At 37.2% G+C, this 27770-nt stretch overlaps 1 protein-coding gene across 1 annotated transcript in view; it reads left to right on the top strand.

Annotated features, from left to right (window-relative positions):
- Window positions 1-452: 452 nt before the first annotated feature.
- The window catches only part of sema3h (sema domain, immunoglobulin domain (Ig), short basic domain, secreted, (semaphorin) 3H), an 84621-nt gene continuing 57303 nt past the window's right edge, over window positions 453-27770 (top strand). The window contains exons 1-2 of the mRNA XM_033969635.2: window positions 453-856; window positions 27463-27617. Coding sequence (XP_033825526.1) covers window positions 751-856; window positions 27463-27617 — 261 coding nt within the window. The 5' untranslated portion in view covers window positions 453-750. The remainder of the gene's footprint in view (window positions 857-27462; window positions 27618-27770) is intronic.

The raw sequence follows: 27770 nt of genomic DNA, 5'->3' as shown, positions 1-27770 counted from the left end.
TCAAGATTACTCATGAATCAGTCTAAATACAACTTTGAGTGGATAAATGAGGAGGGAAAACAATTATGTGGTCAAAAGCTCTTAAAAGTTGATTTAGCATAATATGTCCTCTTAAATTTTGGTTAGTACTAAAATTAAGTGATATTAGAAAGCTACATCTGATTGTAGTTTTAATTCATTTCATTTTATTCTATACACACCCACCCAATTTGACTTTACTTTGACTATTATTACCATAAATCTTTGTCTGCCACAAAACATTAAACCAGCCCAGTTCAGAGCATACTTCTTCTGTATCCCTCCTCTTCTCCCTCTTTCCCTCCCTCCTCTCCTCCCTCTCCTCCTCCCTCCTCCCTCCTCCTTCTCTCCTCGTGCCTGCCTTCACCAAAAGAGAGAGAGAGACTCATACACACGGCTCCTGCCCAAAACCTCCCACTCCACTCCGAGCTCTCATGCTGCTCCAACCTGCAGCACTTTTATAAAACAAAACGCGTGATTTCAAAAACTAAACCAGGCTTGAAATTTTCAATCAAGAATAATCCATTAATTGTTTTCTTTTTGGACATTTTGACTTTTTTTTTTCTAGCATCAAATGTGGACTATATAAGACTTTGCATTCATCAAATCTTATTCAAACTGGATATAGACAATTTTCATAGACAGCACCATTTTCTGGGATTAATTTTGATGTATTTTTGGTGAATTATTTTGGTAATTTTGCAGATTTTGGACAAAAACCCAAGACTGAAGATGGGGACTGGAGGTAGACTGGTTTTGTTAGTGAGTTGGATCCAGGTGTGGAGTTGCATCCAGGCATGGAAAGCATCTCAACCCAGACTGCAGCTCACATATTCAGGTAAGGACTCAACCAGAGATGGCTGTGAGGGTGTCGTGGGACTAGATAGAGTTTAGTTCTAGTTTGGAGTTGGGTTAGACCTGATTTTGGTTCTGGTTTAATCTTTAGTCCAGATTTTGTTGTGGTTTAGCACTAATTTATTCCTGTTCCAGCCTCAACTGCTGCACTTATATTCAGGTAGGGAGGGCTGGGCATGGAGGCTGGTGGTAAAAGATTGTTTAGTTTTGGTTTGAAACTGGTTTAGATATGATTTTGGGCATTGTTTGTCTTGGTTTGGTCCTGATTTGATCCTGGTTTTGTCCTTGCTTAGTCCTCTTCTGGTCCTGGTTAAGTCCTAGTTTAGCCCTGTTTTAATACTGATTTTTCTTTTAATCATACTCTCTGGTCTATTAAAGTGGCTAATAGTTTTTGCTGATTGACTTCTGTTTTTTGGACTTATCCAAAATGTATTGATCCACCTGAAGGAAATTTCTTGGACACAATAGTTCACATATAACAATATAATAACAAAGATAAAAAAGTGGTGATAAAATTGAAAATAATCAAAGCAAAAATAGTTAAAGATGCGTACAAGTAGAATAAAATACAAGTTGTTGTAATATGTATCTGTATATAAGAGCTGGGGTAAAGTTTGATCGTTGTCTTGTTTATGGACCCCCTTGTGTGGTAATTCCTTGTATCAGTAGCAGTAAAAATGTTAGCATTACTCATCTTAGCACATTGGAGTCCTGCCTGTTGTGGTTCAGTCTAGTGCCTGGTGCATATTGTAGTGTGTTGTCGTCACATTGAGCTGCTGCTGCTGCTGACAGCCTCTTCTCACCCCTCTCACACATCCAACCTCTTCACACTGTGCTCTGACTGCTCTGTACTCATGCATTATTGTAGAACGTGTTATTATTCAATGTCAATTTTTTTTATTTTTTTTTATGCAGTTTTTACTGAATTATATATTTCTATACTGTATAGTGGAGTAAACATTGCTTGGTTATGTAAAAAACAATAATCACATTAACTGAGAGATCAGAGAGAGAAGGAAGGGCATCAGAACACTTAAAATGAAGAGATCAATCTAAGGCTATAGTCGACTAAAGAAAATTTTGCTTGAGTAAAGACATGTCCGACAACTAAAAAGGGGGCGTGGCAGAGCTAAAAACGTTTATGTATCTCTATGTAGCTGACCCAAACTGCGCTCACAAGATTATAACTGCACAGGAGTTCATTGAAAACAACAAAACAACAGTAAAAAGTACTAGGACGCCATGTATTTATATATAGGCTGCTCATTGCTGTTTTTCCATATAAATCCTTATACTCTAAATAACATAATTAGTCGACTACCGGTAATTCAAATTTTGGTCGACTAAGTCACCAAGGACTGATCAATCAAATAAACGACTAAAGGCTTACAGCCCTACAGCAAACAGAGAAAATGCAAGTAGCCCACGTGTCACACAGAAATGCATTATTTTAAACATAATGTACATGTAGAGATGGTTATCTCGATTACTTGATTATACAATTTTGTCATTGATTAAATAACGATAGTCATAATTGTAATTGAAATTTGATTAATTGCACAGCCTCAGGTGAAGTGTCTTGCCCAAGGATACAACAACAGATTGTGTCATTTGTACAGTCATTATAGGTATCAGCGATAAGTAACTGTATGTTCTGACTGGTATTTCTCTCTACATTTCCAGCATTGTTAATCCTGGAAAGGTAACAATTCTTGCTTTTCTGTTTAATCAGTTTATTTGTAATGGTGTAACAATTACTGAAGTTTTTTTTTTTTTTTTTTTCAAAGTTACTGTATGTGTATCTCAGTCATTCATAGTTTGACTGAAAGCCTTGAATTAGCCTAATTGACAGCATTGAACCTCAACTTTAACCTCAATGGTTTAAACCACTTCATTACATTATTGCATTATTGGTTCAAATTGACTAAACAATGCTCCTCTTCTCTGCTACTCCAGATTTAACAGTTAGAATTGGCAAGGAGTTATGCAAAAGAAAAAAAAAAAGAAAGAAAATCCAATGCAAATGCAATAAATTAGTCATGCTTATTGAGACTAGGGTTGTCAAAAGTATCGAAAATCAGATACTAATTGATACTGAAACTAGTATCGAAACTAGATACTCATTTGAGCAGGTATAGATACTAAAAAAGTCACTTTCACAGGGCAGAAATTAACCTAATAGCTTTATAATGATCTTGAGCTGTATCAGACAAGTATAAGACACATAGACTAGTACACGCCCATGAAGCACTGTGGAACGTAGCTGGATGACTTAAGTATTACATAGATATAACACCAGATGGTAATAAAAAAAGTACTATTGATTAATATTGAAAATAACATTTGTTTGTCCAAAGAAAGAATGTTTTTTATTATCATTGTGGTATCAGAATCATAGTGAGAATCGCGTCTATTCCTTAGTATTGAAATTGAGTTTGAAATTCACTCATTGCTTCTTCCTTTTTAATCTAAACCCATATTAACGTTATCATACCATCTCTTCTTCTGCCTAAACACAGCGGTCCCGGGATCATAATTGAAAATCTAACTGAATTGCGAGCTGTGATTGGTTGAATGTGACATGTCACTTTGATGGATGGGCCCAAGCTTCAGACAAATCCTTGCATCTATTCCTCTATTAATCTACCACAGGCCGCTGGACAGATTAAACAGAGTGGACATGTGTCTTTGTCCTCGGGGTGTGTCCCAGCTCCAAAAGACAGGAGGACCCCCCGGGACTAAGGCAGATATAATGAGATATAGTTATAATCATGTGGCGTAGGTCCAGATGGAGAATTACTGATGATGAATTGGTCCTGACTGGACGCTGGCTCGGGTACAAAAAGGAGGCCGTGGCCAGTAACTGCGGTTAGAATTAACTCAATGATATTATTAGGTGGGTTTGTGCAGATTTGGGAAAAAAAGTGTTTAAAAGGGCCAGTAATAGTCGTCTTATCCTGAAAATTTATGTTAATCATATGAATTCTCAGATAATGTGACATTTTCATGTTGTCTTCTGAGCCAATTCATCTATTTGGAGTTTTTTTCTCATTTTTTTAGAATCTCGCAAAATAGTATGTTTAAATACTTACTCTCTAGAGAAAAAAAAATCTAATAAAAATGAACAAACAAATGGAGACTAAAATGTAATCCCTAATCCATAATAATGATGCACTAATCACACCTATACCTTATTTTAATGCCTTCCCTTATTTTTATTTTATCATATTTTACATTATTATTCTTTTTTCCATTTTGCACCGTAACAGCAAAACAAGTTCACACAATTTTGTTCACTGATAATGGAAATTAAACTGATGCTAAATCTGAATTATTCATTTACATCTCAGACACGGTGGTGGTAAGCTTCTACTGTAGCCACAGCTGCCCTGGGGCTGACTGACACAAACATGCCAGTAATATGTGTCAAGCTTGTTTTGACTCCTATAACATCTTACCATGAACTCTTGCGATATTTGAGAGTTTACAAACTCAAGAGATTCTAGAGCTGGGAGATATAACAAGCAAAGTAATCATGATTTAACAAAATCATTGCTATTTAACAAAAATATAGAATAGAAAAAAATGTTGCTCCAAAATACAGACTTATACTAATGTATGGGTCTGAGAATTAGCCTTTAGATCTCTGATTTAAGAAGCCCCAAGCCACTCACTGACAATTAAAAGTGACTACATTACGATCTCGATTAAAATTCAATCAAGTGCACAGTTCTATGAGAATCCATCTTGATCCTCTCCTGCTGCTATATCTGAGCTCAAATACTGGTGGATCAATCCCAGGGCAGTGTTGACATTTGGACAGAATCCAAAGAGTGAGTGATGGTTTCCTCTTTGACTTCTTCAAAGAAGAAGCTTCTTCTTTGCTGATTAGATTACATTTGAAATATACCTGCACACTAAGACCAGGCTGAATTGGCAATTATTCACCCAACTGACCCAAAAGTTGATGAATTGATCCCCATGCTGGCATGGCAGGCTGCTGTTGTGTCCTTGAGCAGGACACCCCCCTCCTTTTCTTTCCTTGAATGTGAGTGCACGTGTTTCTAGTGCCATGGTGATTTATAAGTGCTCATTAGCACCAGAAAACACGTGTCAATTAACTTCTTCACTAATGCTGATCCTGTATCCAAGGAACTACTCCTATAAATAACATCTAAAGTAACATCAGTGTATCATTGAAGAAAACACTACATCTTGTATCATGTGCTTCTTGGTTGACTAAAGACATATCCGAATGGTCAACTAAAAAGGGGTGTGGTAAAAACTCTCAAAACTATTACAGATCTCTATGTAGCTGACCAAAACTGCACTCACAAGACTACAACAAGGAGTTTATGCAAAAACGTCTGTTTTTGCAGAAAAAAGTACGAGGAACCAATGTATATACCATAACAAAAAATACCAAATCTTCAACTAACTCAGTGGTTAAATTCTCCATTCTGCTGTTGTCCAATATAAATCCTTATAATCTGTAGTAAAATGATTGAAGTCGTACTGACCCTCGTATCCTTCATAAAATGCTCCTAAAAGTGGCCATGATGTCTTAAATAGTGGCGGAACGTAACGAAGCACAAGTAGTAAAGTACTGTACTAAAGTAGACTTTTTACAGTGGGCACTTTTTACTTCACCACATTTGAGAGTAGGTATTTATACTTTCTACTCCACTGCATTTTTTAACAGGATTGAAAAGTAAAACATACTTTTACTTTTTTACTTTAAAAGTACATTTTTAAACAGGGATTTAAATACTTTTTCTTAAGTAGTTTTTTTTTCATGTGCTTTTTACTCTTGAGTTGTTGTTTTTTTCTTTTCTTATTACCTAACTAACAAAATTGAGTACTTCTTCCACCACTGGTTGTATTTATTTACCATTATCACAAACTGTTGACCATTCACTCTAATAGAACCAGCTGCACCGTTATTTCCCTAAATTATTTGAGCCTGTAAACAGCTTTAGCCCACAATGCGAGCGTGTGGTACAACAGTAGATAACATCAGTCAGGGGCATTAATGAGAGGAAATCACTCAGCATTAGTCCCATTATTACTGCGATTACTGCTCCTGCTGTAGTCTGTGTGCAGTGTGTGGGGCGGCTGTGGCTGTGTATTGGGCAGTTGTTGGTGATAACTGGAGCACCCAGGCTTAGAAGTAATCGCTGCGTTTTGTAAATGTTTAAAGGTGCATTATGCCAAATCAACAACTGATGCTCGTTCAGTTGTTGGCAGATATTTTGTATGAATGTTTTTTTGTTGTTTTTTGTCAGGTTGTGTTATCTAATACTTTAAACTAATATTAATCAAATTCTGTTCTGACTGATATGGAGCAAGTTCGTGCCCACTCTGTCCCACTTGTCTAAGCTACATTAGCTTGAAATTGTAACAAATAAATTACAGTTTTTTCATTACAGGTTAAAGATGCATTGCGTAACTTTTCTTGTGATCTCTCATTGGAGATGTTGCCTATATAGCATTGACTTTCAGATGTTTTTTTCAAAATACCCATTCTTACAGTGTGCGGGCTTACCTTTCCACAGATCTAATACGTTTAGATAGATATGTTTAATGCTGTACTGAACATTTTATGTGAAACAATAACATCTCTATAAAGACAAGAAAGCGGTGGACCTGATTTTGTTTTTACTTATTATAATAATGTATAGATTAGATTAGAGCACCTTATCATTGTAACACTATAGACATGTTTTATAAGTTGAAAAAGTTTAAATAAGGCTTCAACCATTAATTGTACTAGAGAGAGACCGATATTTACACTTTGTAGTGTATCGGCTTAAATCTCCAACAGTGGTCGGTATTTAGTTTGGCCAACCCGCTGCCTCCATATGCGTACAGAGTATATGCATAAAGCTTTATTAACACTTTAGTCCAAAGAGGGTGATGCAAAAATGTGACTACACTGCTCTACTCTCCAGTTTGTAGTAAAGCAAGAATGGGTTTGTACTAGATTCAAATGAGTTCATTTGGGTAAAATTAACCAAAATCAGTAAAATATCAGTAGAGCTTATTAGCCATTGGGTTCTCTGAGTCAATCAATCAATATCAGCATCGACCATCGAAAAACACATTTAATGGTCGTAGTCTTGTATTACTGTGGCAGAGTGGTTAGCCTGCATCCTGCCTTCAGTAGTTTTTGTTACCTGGTCAGTCATATATTTTGAACATGACATAATGTACAGCTATAATAACCACCAAATATAGAAAGAAATGTCAACACAAAATGCACAGAATGAGTTTCAGTATAAAATGTGCTGAGTGGAGGTTGTGACACAGATGTCCTGCTGACCGAGGCGTTAGCTCATTTCTGCATACTGTGACTCTATGGAAAAACATGTTCAGGTCTAAAAATACTAAACAGCTGGCCATACACATGCTGTAAATGTCGTCCACTACAAAAAGTTGTGAACAATCTCGAGGAAATGAAACTTTTGAATATGTTTTATGTTCTGTGTGCACATACTGCACACACTTAAAGGTTATTGAAAGGGCCTGAAACCTACATGACCTCATATCGATCAATCATTTTGTCTTTTTTCAAAACAAATACAATTGGCTTTCACTTTTAATTTCCTAAACAGAAACAATACAGGCTTTTAACTATTGCCCTTTAAAACAAACAACAAAAAAAGGTCAAATGTCTTCCTTTAAAGTCTGAGCTCTGTTCCAGACCACATGTTTTTACTGAGGGTTGGCTGTTGACCTCTCCATTAAAAAGCTAATCAATGACAATTTGAGATGACTGAATCTTAATTAATATGTCATTAATTGCATAGCCCTATATAAATTTGTCCTAAAGTCAATGTATATTTATTTTTTTGCTTTCCTCATCCTTAAAGGGCCTGTATCCATTTTTTCCATGTATGTGAGCAAATATTTTCTTGTATAAGCAGCTCTTAAGGTCAAAGTATGTGCTGTGTACGACAAATCTAATTATAATTAGGATTCTTAGAATGCATAAAAATGTTTAAAATTAACTAGTTCTGTTTTTCACATTTTTAAGAAAACAAATCTGGTACAAGGCCTTTAAACCTGCTTTAGTCCTGGTCCAGACCCTCTCTTCTCTCATTTTTGTGTTAATAGCCTATGTTTATTTCCCTTGTATTCCTGGGTCATGAATCCTACAGTACACCCTTTCTCTGTTGTGGCTTATGTAACACCCTGTAATCAATGTCATATGCTTTTATTTTGAAGGAACCCCATCAAAGTGCACACTTTTATACTGAAACATCCTCCATCAAAGAGATCTGCCCACAGCCAAACCACTGCACACCACTAACAGTCCATATCCCATAATACTGCTTTATTTAGGAGGAGGAAAGCTTTGATTTTTAACCAATGATGATGTTATAATTTATATCAGGCTCCACTGTTTTCTAGAAAACTTTTACTCAGATAAGCAGTGGTGGGAAGGAGTGAGTCATATTTATTAACTTAAGCAACTTTTTGAACTAATTGTGCTTTGAAGAGTAGTATTAGAACATCTACTTGACTTTGAAGTATCAGTACTCCTATTTGGATGTTTTGGCTGTTTTATTTATACTATACACACTATATGCATATATATATAGTCTGTAAGTGACAGACGATACATATTGATAATGTTACAGCATTGTTAATTATTCAAACATTAGTTTGATTTTTGTATATTGTATATACGTTATATTTTTGTCTGTTCAATTACCCTAATGTTAGTAGAGGTCAAGTAGCTCGTGTAGGGTTCAAGTAGTGTTCAAGTAGCACTCATCAAATCCTATTTTTGTTCTTACTTTTCTTGTACTTGAGTTGTTCTAAAGTAATAATACTGTTTACGTGACTATTTTGACTTTGCTTAATAGTCTCAATTTACTTCCAGATTGAATTGTAGAAGGATTAATACTACTATTTGTACATAGCAGATATTTTGCTAATATACTAAGTAGATTTATTTATTTGAGCATCATTTCAATAAGTACATTGTCATTTAAGTGCATAGCTGAGGTGCTCAAATGGAGTAGGTGGAAGTTAAAAACATATATTTTCCTACCCCCTATTCAAAAATTAAGTAGTGAGCGGCTATGTGTGCTATGTCTGCAGAATTTAAATACAATTTAAAATATAGAAATATTTGTACATTCAACAACAGCAATACAAGAATCTGTTATAGTAACTGATTCACAAAAGCACACAACAGAAATATACAATGCCACAATATTCAGTTCAATTATCTTCAGCTCTCATGATCTGTACTTTTTTTTCAACATATATATGTTTTCATTAAGAATAAAAATAAATAAATAAAATGCATAGTTTTTGGTGAGTTACTGTACTTAACTTTGCACTTGTACTATTTACCAAAACAAGGTGGTTTCAACTTGGCCAGATCTTGTAGCATGTAAACACAAAATCTTACACTACCATTAACAAGAGTGTGAAAGCACTAAAAATACCCCAAAGTCATTACCTACTGCAGTAAATCTCATGTTTTACTGAGATGCAAAGACTGGCACAACTTCAGTGAGTGACAGCACTAAAGTTCAAAGACAAATGTTTTCATCAGTAGGTTGGGTTCATGCGGCATCTTCATCTACAACATCATAGAGTCCCTATAGTTAATTCTGTAGTGATATTGGTGGTTTAGTTGTCAGATTGCAGACATGTAGACCTGGTTTGTGGTTAATATTGTTGTATTTACAGGGTCTATCCACATGAAACAAAAACTGTCAGAGTAATGTGTGATGTTTGTGTAGCCAATCCCTAATATTGGGAAGGTTCAGCATTTGTGGATCGTAAGTTTGGATATTTATAATGACGTCCCTCAAACTGCGCTACCTCTGATCTGGATCTCTTCTGTCCTCTGTTTTGTTGTCAAGGTTAAATCACACTATTAACAGTCTGTACAGCTCTGCAACTTGAAAGGATCTGCTATTTACAATATATTCATGAAGCAAGGCACGTGTCTACAGTGTAACTATTAATATTCAAAAGATACCCGACCTTACTGTCTTGAGCTGGAGCCTCTTGACTTATGGATAGGGCTGAATGATTTTGTAAAGTTGTCTATCTGTGATTTTTCTGACAGATATTACAATTGTATTCGCGATTTATGTTTTAAAATCAGGATTCAGATCGCAGTGCATTTTAAACACGTCCAGGAGCATTAGCATTTGAGAGAAGACTGAAATACAAACTGCTAAACCAATACAAGAATCACATGCATTTCAGAATATGTTTGTCTAAAGAAGAATTGTTGTTTTTACGATTTGCTAATTATGCTAAAGTTCCTTTACGATTCATCTTGTAACTTTACAGATATGACATTTTCTGATAACTGTGTTTGAACCATGTTTTCTGTGTACAGTTTGACTTCACTTCAGTAGTAAACCTAGACTGGTTTATTTAAAATGGGGAAGGCACATGTTGTTGAGTGGTGTGGAGTGGATGAGACGAGAGCCTGGAAAGCAGTGTCCTACATTCAGCCACTTCAGAGGCTCATGAATAATGGACACACAGTGCAGTTAATATTACCACAACACTTAACAGCACTACACATTTACACACACACACTTTGGAGAGGCAGGTGATAGGTGAATACAAGAGTGAGTAGCTTTTTTATTTTTATTTTTTTACTAAATTGTCTTTCAAATTGGTCATTGTAACTGTAGTGTTTTGCTTCATTCATGAGTATATTCTTGTATGTGTACAAAACTGACTTTTTGAGCTATGTTGAGCTGATGTTATGTTTAGTTTCAGTTACGCATCATCTTGTGGTAATCTGAGATCCACAGCTCCTCTGTGTTTTTAAAGTCCATACCCCTGCACCAGTCTTCCAGTGCTCACAGAGCCTCCATTATCAGGTTAACCTGCGGGGCCTCTGCGCTGATTCTGTATTTCAGATACATTTCAAAATATATCTTTGGTAAAGATTTGTTCTGTCTTCAGTTTTAAATGTAGAATGAGCGATTCTTTTTGTCAGACAGGAGCGTTTGTTTACCTGCTTTAAATGTTACATGTCCCCAGAAGCGTCACATAAGCTACACCTTATCACACACGGGATTGAGCCCTGGTGTAAGACAGTAGGGGGTGTAAGCTTCCCCTACTGTCTGGCAAAACCAAGTAAAGCAGCCTACAAGACATTTCACTACACCATCACGTGAGGTTTCTGAGGAAGGCTGCAGAAACGTAGCCGAAGCATGTAAAGCAGGTAAACAAAAACTTTATTTTAAGTAAAATGTATTTGAGCAAAATTTGTCTAGCCCCTTTGTATAAGCAGCTTATGAGGTCAAAATATGTTGGCTGTTTGCATCTATTTACAAAGAAATTTATTGTCCAATAGTCCGGAAGTGCTTGTTAGCATGTCAGTTGTTTTTAGCTTTACCATCACGGCAAAACTCTGCTCTGATCTTTGAGAGTTGTGAAAAGTGATTATAAACTCATCACAGTGAATAATTAGGATGTTCTGAATGCCTCAGGAACTGAGGAATAAATTTGGATCACTGCAAACTGTTTAAAATGAACAAATTCTGTTTTTCACATTTTTCACAGTAAGAATCAGGTACAGCGCTTTTAAGCATGCTGTGCCTAATCAAAGATAGATGGTATGCTTGTCTCCATGGAGATGTTATTGCTTTGCTAGAATGGTCCAGAGTATGGCATTGTTCCTGCTCATAAACTTTCAGGCATGCACTTTTACTATGTGTATGAATTATGCTTTATAATGGAATTACATCTCATGGAGAAAAGCAGGAAAGTTACATTCATTAATTCATTTCATTAAAGAAAATGTTTTGGTGCTCTAATTGTATTCGCAATGATGTCTAAAAATGTTCAAAAATGGATGAGTACCTAATCTCATGGTCATCTATATATCACACTACAGTGCTATTTCCTCTCTTCCCCATATGCTCCATTCTTTGTTCTTTTGCCAAAGTGGCTACAGGTCCACATTTTTCACTTGAACACAGCCAGACAAATGTTTTTATATTTTTGCACATGGATCACATTTTTATTCTCTGACTGCTCCTCACCGGCAGATGCTCTTTTTTTCTCTAATTCAATAGTGCAAATAACAAAGTGATGTACATCTGATCTAATCCAACTCGTTTGTATGGAAATGAGACTGGCGCACATTAGCATACACATTACTGTTTTGGCTTTAGACCAGTGTCAAACAGCAGGCTTTAAAACAATCAGTCCCACGGAGGTCAGGGGTCAAATTCACTGGCTCAGATTCAAAGCATTTATGGCATTTATTTCCTGTAAGTTTAGGCACCACATATAAATCGCTAAGCGGCAATGACTGTTAGTGGTTATTTAAATATATAAAGCACTTATGAGACGAGACACAATGTCCACAAGATCAGACAAAAGACAAGATCGAGTCAGTGAGAACAAAACAAGATGAGATTTTGACATAGTTAAAAATAAAACAGTGTTATTTATTTTATTTTATTTTTAATTTTAATATATTTGCTGTCACTATAGCACTGCTTTTTGGAGATACAGCTTCTCAAGAGATGAAATTCACCAACACTTAACATGTTTTGGACAAAAAATGTGGAAAAAAAAAGGAAATTTTACCTCATGGGATCTTGTGGCTCAAGATTTTGTCCAATAGCTCTTATTATTGCAAATTAAGATAGCTATGGTCATGTACATTAACATTCATAGGAGGTTATAAATATTTAGCAGTTTACATTGAAATAGTCCATGTCCCTGATTGGTTATTCCACCTGTCAATCACAGCACAGAACACAGGGAGATTCACAGTTGACCAGACTCACATTTGCATGAAGTATTAAAAAACTGTATATCCTAGATCCCAGGCAAACATATGAGTGCCGTTAGCCTTCAATACATGTGCTTTCTTTTCTTCTGCATCTTCATCACTTATAACCCAGTTAATTAGCAGTAGGCTACAAGTTGTAATTTATCTTCCTTGAAAGTGTTAAGATGCGATTCCTCAGGGCTGTTCCTTGAGTTTGGAGACAGTTTGGTGTAATTGGAGCTTTAACATTAGTCCTGTTTACACTCTTTACAAAGTTCCTCCTTTGGGCTCTAGTGTTTAATATCTTTTCTCCACTCTCTGTAATGAACCAAATCTCTGCTTTATTTCCCTCCAGTCTTCATCTGCTCCAATTTATCTGCTCTGGGTGAGATGGGTCAGCACTTTCATGTGTTCAAAGTTTGACTTGTTTAGACTCATTTAGAAGAAGTAAAGCTGTTACTGTGAGAAATATCAGAGAAAACTCCATCTCCAAATGTGTGACTGCGGTGAATGTGCACTATACAATCTGGGACATAACTTTTTTATTACCATGTGGTGCAGAATATATTGCTAAATGATCGTTATGATGAAATCTGTCCTCAGCATTACAAGAAAGAAATGTAAGGCTAAAGATCAGTTGATGTTTACCCACTAACTAGAAGATTAGCAGAACATTCAATCATTTAACAGATTTACTCTATACATTTATAAATAGCCTTAAAGAAGAGCTATTGTGCTTGTGTCTGCTATAAGCTCTAATCTATGACACGCAATATACATGTAAAACCATTTAATAAAAGAAACACATCCGCTGACTTTCACGTTAGAAAACTGCAGTGGTCATTGAGAGCTGACCTTGCCTTAAACGTCATCACAACAAAGAGCTGTGTAGCTGTTAGCCCCGCAAATGGATAGCTGCAGATCACGCTAGCTAGATTTTTTTTCATTTGTACTTAAATGATTAAAAGATGCTGCCCAATCCTAACCGTATCATCGATTACAAAGACAAAATTGAAGAACGATTTGAGTACAAGGCAGTGGACGTACGCCAGTGGCAGTGAAAATGGGGGTTGATTGGCAATATGGAATCTTCAAAATAAGCGATTAAAGATTGCTCAAACATGCACGAATCACTCCAAAAATAGCTTTAAGAAGTAAAATTTGAAGGTGAAACAACTACAACTACAACATGGTTACAAGCTCAAGAATAGAAATGTATTTTTTTTTTTTTTTTTTTTTTTTTTTTTTACCTAGAAAGAAATTATTCATCATAGTTTTGTCAGTATATGCATGGATTTATAGATAGTTGTAGTTCAGCTCAGATGAGTTGTTGACAGGCCAATTTTAATCCCTGCTTTAACAAGTGCATATTGTTGTTTTGTCATTGGGCAGGAGACTTAACTTAATGGGTGTTTGTTGATGTAAAACAATTGGGTGCCCAGTGGAGGTGGAGAATTGCTGTATAAATTGAAGCCATTTAACAAAAGACAATCTACAGTTTCTCTCTGGACTGAAATATCAGTGGTCATTTTGCATGTGTGTTCATGTTGTAAATCAAATGTTTACGCTGCTCAACAGGCTTTTGTGTGTGGACTTGCCATAATCTGCAGATAATAAGATCAATTGGTCGAGTCGACAGGTTGCGGCGCCTCTTTTGTGGATTATGTGTTCAACTTTGTGGATTAAACAGAATTTTGCAGATTAGACATTACAGAGGAAGGAATGCTGTGAGAAACACTTGCCCACTTCACCTAAATCACCCACCACACATGAAGAATGGGATTAACAGAGTGTGTTACAACCAATCAGTGTCAATGTCTGTGCACCAGACCAGTGCTTGTTAGGGGCAAAGAAAAATGTTTAATGCTCTTTAAAGACGCAAGTTAAGTACAACAAGTGCTTTTTTTTAACCACCACAATAAAAGCATTTGTCCTGGCCTGCCTCAACATATTTAAACTATTTGTGGTTACAGCTGTCAGATGGTACCTCAAACACAAAATTTTGATTATAATATACATCCATTAGTGTTGGAAAATATCCATATCAGATCATCTCTACCACTGTAGGAGATATTTGTTACTTTTCCCATCAAATTTAAGTACATAAGATTTTATGTTGTCAGTGCAACGTGGTTAGCCCATCATTTGTTGTCCATGTCCAAAAGCTGCATAAACAGTGAAACCACAAGAATGTGATGGTCTTGTTTTTAGAATAAGACACAAAGATCTCACTTCCTCTTCCTGTTTAAGTTGTGACCTTATCAGACAAAGTCAAACTACAGTCAGAGGAACCTTTTCTGAGAACTTATAGAACCGGGAGCTTCAAAGAGGATTTACAATATGGGCCAGTATACGCCTTCCACTATGGACTTAAGGACTTGGTATGGACCTGAAATCGACTTAGACTTAACAAGGACTAGATCAGGAGAAAGGGCTTTGAAGTCCAACTGAGGTTTAAAGACCACATAGATTTTAATTAGAAACCAAAGAACATTTTCAAGGGGAGGCTATGAAGAAGATAACATAAACATTCATAAAAAATTTTAATCTTTCAATTGTTTGAAAAAAAACAAAAATCTAAGGTAGAGATACCTGGATTTATTAATGGGGCTGTGCCAGATTTTTACGGTCTTAAAAATGTTTAGTTATTCCTCACTTACCTTATGAATTCAGAGCATCCAAATTATTCACGGTGATGAGTTTACAAGCACATTTCACAACTTTCAGAGGCACAGTAAAGCTAATTACTACCATGCTAATTGCACACTTCCTTACAGTCCACTTGGACAATTTAACACTTTATGATGTAGATGTAGACAGTAAACGATGGACTTATTTTGACCTCAAGAACTGCTTATACAATACATCTGTTTTGGGGCAAGGCAAATTTTACCCAAATACATGGGGAAACAATGGCACAGGGCCTTTAAGAGGACAATGCTACATTTTTTTTCTTCTATACGACAATGGAAGAGTTCAACTACCAATGAGGGAGTTGGTGATTTCAAACTTATAGCATACTTTTGTTGTATCTCTGGGCAAGACACTTTTAGTATGTTGTCATTATGCTTCTAGAAGGGTATTCATCTTAAAACCCTTACAAATCACCACGTGGCTGTTTCACTGTCTCTCTACCTTTTATTCAATCTTACAGGGGAATACCATTCTATCAGTTATAGTTGGCCTCATATACAAACAATAATTAATCACAAAGGAGCCAAATTTGAAGTTCATTTTGTACATTTGACAAATTAACAGCCACACCATATAGTAAAAAATACATCAACATTAGTGCTATAATAATAATCATGGTTTATATTCCCATAGTGAACAGTGTTGTGTCCGAGTTTGCTCCCAGTCTAAATGATGAATATTGTTACTCTGAGAGGTCAAAGATCAGATTGTCCGCACGGGGTTTGGCTCAGTGACGCTGTCCAGGCACAGCTTCAGTGGCAGAATGTGGAAGTGGAGAGGAAATATCTATGGGAGCACATAGAGAAAGTCTAGACATACAAGTAAGGCAAATCAACTTACATAATTGTATAATGTGCAGTTACTGAATCTAAATATTTTGTTTTCAGTGTTGATGATTCTCATGAAAAAATACTTAATTTTCTGATACCTAAAAGATCAGTCTATTGTGCATGTTTTATGGGAGACTAGAAAAACCCACCCAGACACAAAAAGACACAATAGCGTCTGAGAATTGAACTGGTGACCTACTTGTTGAGTATGCTAACCACTCTGCCGCCATCTACACCTCTCTCAGCAGTCATTCTCACAGTGTAAATGCAGCTTCAATAATAGTTGTAGATAACCCCAACGTTTGTGGCGGAAATGTGCCCCGGTTTCCTCCTTGTTTCCCCTGAAGCAGCCCTCGTCGGTGGGACTCAGACAGACAGACGTCCCCTGGGCCCTGGGCCTGGACCAGCGTCTCACATAGAGTTTACACAGAGCTGAAACAAAAAACAGGTCCAATAAGACTGTGGGGGTAGATGGAGAAGGGTTAACAATAAAAAGGACATCATTCTTGCATCTTTCGGTTGCCGTCCAGTCAAGACTACATGCTTTGACAGTACTTTACAAAGACGTTATAGCTTGGAAATTTAACCTGTCCCTGCTTTCTTGTGGCTGTGATTGAGAGGCGAATTAACCAAAGAAAGAAGAATCAGAGTGTGGCAAAACAAATGGTGACTTGCAAGTAAAAAAATAAATAAAATAATGAGGGACTGAGAAACTACAGATCTATATATAGAATATAAATAGAATAAACAAGCAAAGCACCAAACTTTTTTGTGTCTGTGGTAAAAAAAAAAGAAGAAAACATTATATATTTTATTCTGAATGATACGAGAACATTCAATGAGATTTGCCTGCTAAAACTAGAATGATGATTTTTTAATACAGAGGGATATCAGTCTGGTCCCCATGCCCTCCACCGCTAGGACCAAACATGTTTGTCATTAGTCACCTATCACTTACAAACAAAATCACATTTCTCTCACCTCATCATAAGCTGCCATATTTGTTTTGATATGGGTGTCCCTGATTGCCTAATCCACCTGTCACGCCCATGTGAAAACGGGAGTGTTCTGGCCACAGTAAAAATGTGATTAAGTAAAAGACGGTGACCAGACTCACATGAAGAAGTGTCTTTTGTGGATCCCAGGCAAACTCATAAGCAAACTTCTGTATTTGAGAGACACGTTCTACAAATTAGCGTCTCTTTATGATCTGGTTTCAGACACTTCTTCCTTTAAACAGAAGGTAGGAGGGACTCATGTGCCAAACTTTTTTTGTGAGGGAGGAAACAGTAACACAGGGAGGGCAGGGCACCGTACTAAGAGTTTGGGAATCTAACCTACAATGTCCCATAACCAAAAACAAGTTGAACTTTCCTCATTATCATCGTTATTACTCCATGATATATTTTGAATTTATGACCAGTTCCATCACTTGCTAAATCAACCTCAGCCTGAGTGGATGGAAGCTGACAGTTTGTTTATGAGCCGCCATCTGGGGCTATGCTTATACACTAATTAATTTTTGATAATTTATGAGTTTAATGGGATTAGTTTACTGTGGAATAATTAAAGAGTGCCGGATCTAATTACAGTAAGCTTTTCAGGCAAGGGACAGTTTGGGAAGAAAAAATTAATACATAAAAAAAAACAACCTTGGGATGTTGTGTGAAATACTAACACTTTATGTTAAGGTGCATATGACAGATTATACTGCACATCTCACTAAATCAAAGTTAACAGCATTAAGTTCCCAGTATTTTCTAGGGTTGAAATTTAGGTTTAAAAAAAAAAAAAAAATGCCTTCCTTGTGCATAAATTGGTTTAGCATTTTGGATGGAATTTTCTGTATTGACGACATAGACAGAGGTTTTCTGTTTTAGAACTCACTACTACTTCCTGTATTGTACTTTTCTTCATTTGTTTCCCTACAGACTTCCACTTAACTGATGTAAAAGCCACAGGTACTATCCCACCAAACCAACTTATAATGACAAAAAAAATGGTATTCTGCATGCACTTTGACCTATTCTAATGCAAATGACTAAAATGGTGCATGTTTATGGTTTGTGCCCTCTTTACTGCAACCTGTTGAGTGTTTTATCTGTCTGGAGTCAAAAGCGAGGTTAACAGGGGTTGTAAACTTTGCCCTCACCCAGCTGCCCTTTGACCCCTGTCAGGATGAATCAAAGACCGTTGCCGTGAATACATTAAGGAACGGAGCCATAATCTCTGTGGAGGTCTCTGAATGAGCCCTTTATACCGAATCTGGGGTCTAAGGGTTGAGACATGTGCTGCTTAGGTCTGGCAAACAGGTGATTTCTGGTATGAGTTCTGGTAAAATCTGATTAAGTGTTTTGAAGTTTGGGGAAAGTGTTCCTGTTTTGCAGACTAAAAATGTCTCTTCCACCAAAACTTACCATGACATGACAGGAGGAGCAGTGCGGAACAAAGAAAGAGGAAAATACTGGAGCTGATCCGCACAATGAAAACTTGTCAGAAGTTTTGAAGAGCCAGATGTGTCCAGGTTGACGTTCTTGGGACATGGGAGGGATAGTGATTTGCAAAGGTTGGACCTCATCTCCATGGAGATTTTATTGCATTGCCTGGAATTTTCCAGAGTACGGCATTCAACATATCTAAATTCATGGTGACAAGCAGGTGGAACCTAACGGCTTTTTTACAGATGAGAAGTGACCCAGAATGCATGTTTTTACCAGTCAAACCATCTGCAGTCGACTAAATGGGAGACGTTAAATGCCTACTACAGAAGGCAAAGCAAGCACAATAACATCACCATGGAGCACAAGTTGTTCAAGTTGGTGTGATGCAAGATTTAAATTGTAAACTTTCATTGCATCTGCACTAATCTGTTCTAAACATCGCTTTGGGACACTTGAGCCAAATGAAAAAGTATCTCAAGGAAGAGCAAATGGAAATAGATGGATGTAGTTGTGAAAAAGGGAAGTTTGTAAAGTGGGATGATATTTCAGAGGATGATTTCAGATGGAATGGAAAGCTGCTACTGTACAGTGCCAGTTCTACTTTTTCCAAATGACTCCTGGCAAAAGTCCACCACTAATCTATTATTGATCTATTCGTCCATTATTTATTCATTCAAGATTTCAACTTTGGTTCAGTGCCTGTCTGCTCCTGGGGTTGTTCAATTTTCAACTGTCACAGACTGTGCAGACTAGAGGTTATTGACCAATCATGTAGCAAAATGACTTCTTAAACACTTGGAACAGTTTTCTATTGAGCACTCTGGGCCATTACGTGTAGATTTTTCTCCCCTCTCTCACAAAATAAAACTGGATTGCTTTTTCGCCTTGTCGCCGAATAGATGAGTTGTTTGAGAAGTGGAGTGATTTAAAGGAAATCAATTTTAATCAGAGTTTGGTGAAGAAGTGTCTGGAGAGAGCGAGGCGACAAATAGCTTCAAGTCGATACATGAATCAACAACCAACTAAAAAAAGCTGTGATTCGGAAACATGGGAGGCGAAGAGCGACCTTGAAGATATGAAGGGCTAAACTGACAGGTGATTGGAGGGTCTGACAACTAACTGGGATAATATTTATACCACCCATGACGTTTTCATTTTAGTTCATGTGCACAGCAAACCGACTTTAACTCGGCAACAATAATGGAGAGAAGAATATTTTTGACATTTCATCCATTTACTATCACTATCAGTAACCTGTTTCAGAGCCAGCTGAAGTGCCTTGATGCATTGCCGCCTCAGCGCTCGATCTTATCCAATCTGAAGCTAAACATGAGTGGGACTGGTAGTATTTGGATGGGAGACCAAGACCAAGGCGCCAAAGTGGCTCTAGTAAACTGTCGTGTCCTTAGGCAAGACCATAGTGTGTATATACAAATGGACATAGGTAACTCTCTAGCCGCCGTGTTCAAAATAGGGAATGAGCATGTTTATATTAACCCGCTGTACATGATCCAACATTAATAACAGACCAACAAGTTGATTGACAGCCACATTGCTAAGAAGCGGCTTCCTGCCAAACCAACAGTGTGAGCGGCGAGGGGCGTGTACCTTCAGCCACCTCTCTCCAGATTGGCTCTATGGTTTTGTGCTCGGATTTCCAAATATGGTCCCTAGTTGCAGATTTACCACTCTATAGACCCAGAGACATGAACCCTCAATACATTGTAATAGTGTTGTCCATTCCAGTCTAGTACAGTCCAGTCTGACTATGCTTCAGTTGTAGGGAGTATTATACCTCTTGTGACGTAGTGGTAGTATTCATTTTTATTATTATTCTGAACAAAGTGATGTACTATTTCACACCCTATGCATTTTGTCCATCTCCTTGGTTGGTTTTTAACTTTGCATTAAACTATTCCTACAGATTTAGGCCAGTTTCTGTGTGAGATGGGTCCAACATTCATCAGTTTGAGTTTTGGGCAAATAGCCAGACCCCACTGTCCCCAAACTCACACATCACTAACATCATCACAGACCTGCTCCAGCCTGCTCCCTCTGCTACTGGCCCCAAACATTTGTCCTAATACCTTTCCTAGTTTGGTCCCTAGCCTCCTTCCTACATTCCTTGGTCATGACTCTGTGCTAAAGTTACAATTAGGTTACATTTAATGCACTGGTTGCTTTTCAATCTGACTGCCTTCATTCATGGCTTGTTCATTAATTGATTTAGGGTCAATTTAGCAGGAATTTGGACGTGTTACTGTCAGTGCTTCTGTTTATACTTATGTTATGTACAGTAATGGTTGAATGAGCACTGTTGTTTTTGCTGTATTTCTGGAAGTTGGGGTTGGCCTTTTATATTTAAAGCAACAAAATCCATCAGGTATTCTTGAAAAAAATTTACCAACTAGTGCTGTAATTCCCATTTTTCTATTGATCCATCCATTTTGTTTTGCTTTATCTGGGGCTGGGTTTCAGAGGCAGCCACCTGGCTCGGGCAAGTGGCTCAACTCACTGTGGAGGAGCAGCGACTGAACTCCGAGCTCCTCCTGTGTGACTGAGTTCCTCACCCTACCTCTAAGGGAGAATCCAGCCACCCCAAGCTCATGACCATAGGTCATAGGTTAGGAAGGTAGATGGACCAGTAAATCGAGATCTTTGCCTTTGATTCAGCTTCTTCTTCACCACAGTACCAATATACCTGTCAATCTCCATCCTTAACTCACATATGATCATATGCAATTGCATTTTCAGTTCAAATTATTTTTGTATTGCTTAAAATCACTACAGCAAACTAATAATTGTTGGGCCTCAACATAATTCTAAAATGGTGATTGAAAACACTCATTCCAGTGGTTTTATATGAATCAGATCAATATCTAGCATTGGATAAGCATTTATGTTATCAGCCGCATAGACCATGTGTTATGAACCCACAAGAACAGAGTGGATTTATCGAGCTGCAGTGAAAGTGTGTTTGTTTGGCCCTCATTTATTTTAGTCTTAACACATGTCTCTGACTCACAGCTCACAGTCTGTTTCTGTTTGTGCAAATGCTCGGCTTGTGTCTGCGGAGGGAGATTTCTCTGTTCCTCCAACCCAGTCTGGACTAGAAAACCCAGTCAAGTCAAGACGAGCCTCAACCCAAACCAGGATCAGACACTGGACAAAAACTCGAGAACAAAGATGTACAATCAAATACATTAACATAACATATTATGGACAATGGTTCTGATTAGGGTTGCACAATATATCACAATCAAATCAAAATCTAAATTTATGTTGGTACAAAAGCTGCAATTATCCAAATAATCCTATTCAAAGAACAAAATGTATTTTTATTGAAAAATCTTTGTCGGGGGCGCAGAATACACACTTTACGAAGATGGGAGTCTGGTCACTGGTGAATCTCTGTAAGTTCAGAGGGTCGTGATTGACAGGTGGATTAGTCAATCAGGGACACATATGGTCCATCTGTATCAAAACAAATGTGGCTGCTTATGAGGAAAAAAAATATCACAGGGGATTGAAAAACATTGCGAATTTCTACAGAATCAATGAACAAAGCTCTAAAACTCTGTTAATCTGAGGTGAGAGAAATGTCATTTAAAATGATGCGTGACCAATGAGCAAACCAATCTGATTACACGATCATGTTTGGTTCTGGATGAAGACACAAAGGAGGACCTCAGGGCCAGGCTGATATTCTTCTGTATAAAAATGCAGAGAGATATCATACTAGATTTGCCAGGCAAGAAAAATCTTGTTGTAGTAGCAGAAGTAGTTTAGACTTCTACAAACATGTTCTGAAATTCACACCTCAGAGAGCGCCTCAGGATTCTTCTGGAATTCAAGGAATTCTTGTATTAATTTATCAGTTCATATTTCAGTCTTCTCTCAAATATAATGCCCCTGGAGTTGTTTATTATTTGGGGCTGATTTAAAATGAAGTGACTGAGGTTTTTGTTTCTCGGACCAAAGTACTTTCTGTGGAGAGAGAGACTTTTAGTATAGAAGTCATTCAGATTTATTGAATCTACACAATAATAGCTATTTGACTTTACTTTTGTGACTGCGTTATAGAAATGACGTCTATACATTTATTTGGTATAGAGCACTCATAAAAAGAGCAACACACATGCACGGCACAATTCCTAGTCTGTAATATTTAATACAGTGAGTTCTAGGGTACAGTCAATAATCGATAATATGTCATGATTAGTTCCATATTTGTGAATTTACCTTTTCAATATTTCATGGCAAAGTCCATGTGGAAAAACTGACCCCAATTCCAGTTGGGGTTGGGGGACAGAAAAACACTAATATGGAGTTACCATGTTTTACCCATCAAGCTAAAGCATTAACAAATTGCTAATCCATCAGAGAGGTTATCAGACATACATTTATCTATTTGCTTCAGATTCAACACAAAGCCCCCAGTTCAACATCACCTGATCAGAATTCATTAAAGGCTTCCACTTCACATTTTTGGCTCTGATCCAGCCTTCATGTGTCTGACTTTGAATTTGACTGCTAATTATATTATAATTGACAGGTTACTCTTCGTTTTAATGAGCACTCCTCTCCAGTCATGTGTTGGTTGGAGTCATTATACATTAGAGGCAGTACAGCCAAAAAAAACGTGAACCATTTTCAAATAAAGCTGTGGTTCTCAAATTTTTCCACACAAAGTACCCTCTTGGATCATATTATTATTTGGCTTTCAGAGTATGACCAGATCTAACCTTGGACTATATCAGGGTTAATTTGATGATTGAGTGTCTAATTTCGATACTAGTTTAAACATCGATTAGTATCTAATTTTCAGTACTTTTGACAACCCTAATCCCATCCCAAACTAATATCCTACTACAACAAAATAAATAAATTCTCAAACTGCGGAGGGCCTATGTACCACCATGTCCCATAAGACTAAAACAGGAGTGAATTCTGCGGCAGAGACGTCAAAAAGTGATGAGGGAGGAGAGCGGAGGAGGAACGAGAAAGATCAATATGAGCAGTTGTGACAGAAAGGAGGGATTTTGATGGACAGATGAGACAGGGAGACAGGAGAGAGAGAGAGGTTATAACAGGGTATAAGTGACGGGCAGGTAAAGGACAAGGGAGCGGTAGGAGAGAGAAAGGAGGAGAGAAGGATGCAGAGGTTGTGATGGAGAGGTGATGAGAGGATGAAAGCTTTTTGACAAGGCGAGAAATGCTTGAGCGGACTGAAAATGGGTTAGGGTTGTCAAATGTAGTCTTGGGGCTATGATGAATGAATGTAATGTAATTAGTATTTCTGACACAATGGTGAATTCAATCAAAAACATGATGATTGCACATTTTTCATCCTCAGTTGGGCAACAATATGAACTGTGGTTGTTTATGTATATGGTAGCTCTATACTCATACACAGATACTTTTCCTCACCCACCGCTCCTATTGGTCAGCCTCTGTTATGTTACGAGTGAGTGACAGGTGAATTTAACCAATCACAGTGAAGAGTGAACTCTCAGAAATAGTATTTGACTTTAGTTTCTTCTAAATAATGTATATAAAGATATAGACCTGTCATGATAACGCATTTTAAACTGCAATATATTCCTGAAGTAAATACAGACTAAATACAGACCAAAGCGTAGAATTATCTCCCAAAAAGTATTCTGAATGCACAAAGTTGTCAAAAAAATTAGCTGCAATAAAAAACGCCAGAATGCAACAATTAAGTAGTTTGTATCTATAACGAGTCAAGTTAATAATCCAACCTTCTACAAACTTCAAATTTTGGTTATTTTTTTGTACCATAATACTGAAAAATAACATAAAAATGTTCAGCTTGTACAAAGAAAAAGTCCCCACGATAAATATTGACTACCAAAAATGATTGTTCCATCTGTCATGCGCTGAATGATAGCTCGATATTGTAATTATCGTGACAGGCCAATAAAGATATTAAAAGCTATAATTGTGATCAGATTGAACTCATGATTTTGGTTCCTGAAAATTGTGATGCCTATTTTTTGTGTGTATCAACTCGTCCGGCTGCACCATTGTTAACTGCCCATTCCAATTTATTTCTACTCCTTAAAGTAAAGCAAAATAATGAAGATAAAGTATAAAAACTGGATTATACTCTGATGCACACACTCTAACCCGGACCCCTAGTTGGGAAACACTGGTTTAAGTAATGAATCAAAAACATACACAGTCGTAGGCATCAGCTAACAAAGTAACTCCCTCCTTCCCAGTTCTGTGCCATCATTTGTCCACGCTTTTCAGTTTGGTTTAGTGTCATGTTTTAGCTTGTGCATTTAAATATTCTCCTGACAACTATCACAAAAAAGCCCCAATACTCCTTTTTATATCCCTTCCCCCAAAACCTGCTGTGCCCTGTAAAAAACGAGCTTTTTGTTTACTATTGGACAGAAATACAAAGAAAACATTTATTTATCAGTAGAAGAGCGACACTGCCAACAAATAATTACTTGAAAAGCCCAGACAGTTTTTCATTTAATTCTTTTTTTTTCTGTAAATCCCTTGAATGCAGCGTGAAGGAGGTTTGTTAAAATGAGAAGCAACAGACTGGCACCATCACCGTGACTAATGCAGCAGACTGGATTAGAGGCAATTCATTGGTTTTAATGTGGAAATGGGACCACAGACACACAGGGCTTTTAAATGTCTTTTTGTGTCTTTGTAAATGTCATGAGAGAAATACCACTCTGACAGACTGAAGGTTGAAGAGGGTTTAATTGAGTTTTTTTTTTTTTTTCTTTGATTTGGGCAAATTTTTATTTGACTTTTATTTCACTATATTGTAACTGTACTACTGCACTTCTCAGATAAGACCATGCCATTGTTTTGCATTGTCTAGCTTGTTTTTAGACTTCGAATGGGAAACACTGCTCCGCATATTCACCGTCCCTCCTCTGTCCACTCTTTAATATTGTGTTAGTCACTTCCAGACCCAGTCCATGTCTATATATCCCATATGATACTCCCACTGTGTACTTCAGAGGTACTTCTCTGTCATTACCGCTTCCTGAACAAGTTAAATACACGTTTTATGAAGTACTCTGCTGCAGCCTCTCATTCAGAAGCACACGGAACCATAATTTATCAAAATCTAAAGCGTGTTATTACCGTGCATCATCAAATTCCTCCCTAAGGACGCAACTCCGATTCTGTGTATGCGTAAGTGCTCATTTGGGAAGTCTAGGCAGTATTGAAGTACAAAGAGGAGGATTAGCTGGTGCAGCAACTTAACTTGTCACCTGTTACTGTGGCAGAGTGGTTATCCTGTCGCCTGCGTCTCAGTAAGGAGGTGTGGGTTAGACTGCTGATCCACATGGCCTCTTTGTATTATTATTTCTCCTCTTCTGCCCACCATTCAAAACCTTGCAGAGTCTATATGCCCCTAAACACTGATGTCATACATATGCTAATCCATAGTTGACACTGTTGACCTCTGTAATCTCATAATATAATGCCATGTCTTTTTTATCCCAGGCAGATGTTGTTGTAGACTTTAGGTTATTTGTCTCTGCATCTTTTCAGTGGAGTTTATCTGATTGTTCATTATCTATATGAAGCAAAATATCTGTGGGATGGTGAAGTTTAGCCTGGACTTAAACATGGACAAACAAAGGAGCGAAGTGGAATGGAAAGTTTATTTATTAGAAGTTATAGCTTGAACTCAACAGGTACGCAAAGTTGGTAGTAAAGGGAAGAAGATGGAGAGGCTGAGGTGGCTGGTAGATTTGTTTTATTTCAAGCTGGAGGAGAGAGAGTGCATGTTTATGTTTCTTGTAAATACATTTTTGTTATTTTTTTTTCTTTTTTAATGTACATTCTTCATGGGGATATGATGATATTGAAATTTGATGTGACGATTATTATGGTCATAATAATTAAGATAAATGATAATATGATAATTATTAAAGTTGCAGTTTAAAAATTGTACAGGTATGAATAATTATAATTTTAACATTATGAACAGATTCCATATTTAAACTGCTATAGTACTGTACTTTGTATAATTGAAAACAAAAATGATCCAGAAGAGATCATCAGGGAGAAGTAGGTTTGTTCTGCACATTCTGGTGATATAATGCGGTTATCTCTGTCGACAATTATCGAGATAATTTACATATATAAAATGTCCCACGAATGATTATTGTCTGCCTATTTTATCTCAATAAACAGTAGTATTGTTTATTATTTCATCCCTAAATCTTTAACAATATAGCCTAGGTAACCTATAATATGAATTGCAGCTGAACCAAGAAAGAATTCAAACTGCTCATGTTCGTCTGACATGGCATCGACAGCTCTTTCAAAGGTCAGATTTTGATAAGATTCTTCTCTATTTTCTTAACAAGGAATGTGTTAAAATATTTAAATCATCCAAACAAAGAAAAAACAGTGTAGCCCTCACACATCACTGAGCCATTGAAACCAATACAACGCCATTGGCTCAATGTTACAAACTGTACTAATGAGACTGCTCTTTCTTTGTGGTGGCAATGCCAGTTAAGCAGGAATCCTATTCATTTCAGTGGAGAATTTGGGAAAAGGTTTCCCACTAAAATCTGATATAAAGTAGGTTGATTTGTGTTCAATGTGTTCAATGTTCATGTGCACCAATAAGTCAACATTGCACCAATTTTCTGGGAGGCTTTAAAACGGCTCTGTTGTCAGTATATAACTTATTTGCTGTCAAGATTGGCAGCCCCAAGCAAAATAACACAACCCGAAAGACAATGGCAACGCTCACAGCAACTTGTGGAATAAGGTGTATACTTCCATGGTATAGCCACTTATCATGTTTTTATTCTTTTTACAGAGCTGCAGCAGAACGGCCGGATCCTCACACTGACCCTAGAGGCTGGAGACGTGCACTCACTGCTCCCAGACGAAGACGGGAAGAAACTGTATGTGGCCATGAAAGACACTCTGCTGTCCACCAACCTGGATGACATCAGCCACGACCCACGCAAGGTTGGTACACTGTACAAATGTATAACACCATCATGTTGTTTTCAAGTGTCCAAAATGCACTTGTTGCAAATGTAAAACTCTGAATATTTCCCTCCCATTTTTTATTATTTACATGCATTTTGAAAAAAGAAAGACATTTTGCAAACATATAGG

This window comes from Periophthalmus magnuspinnatus, chromosome 7, assembly GCF_009829125.3.
Source record: "Periophthalmus magnuspinnatus isolate fPerMag1 chromosome 7, fPerMag1.2.pri, whole genome shotgun sequence".
Taxonomy (NCBI): domain Eukaryota; kingdom Metazoa; phylum Chordata; class Actinopteri; order Gobiiformes; family Gobiidae; genus Periophthalmus; species Periophthalmus magnuspinnatus.
The sequence above is the reverse complement of the archived record's forward strand: the minus strand, read 5'-3'. Positions and strand labels throughout refer to the sequence as shown.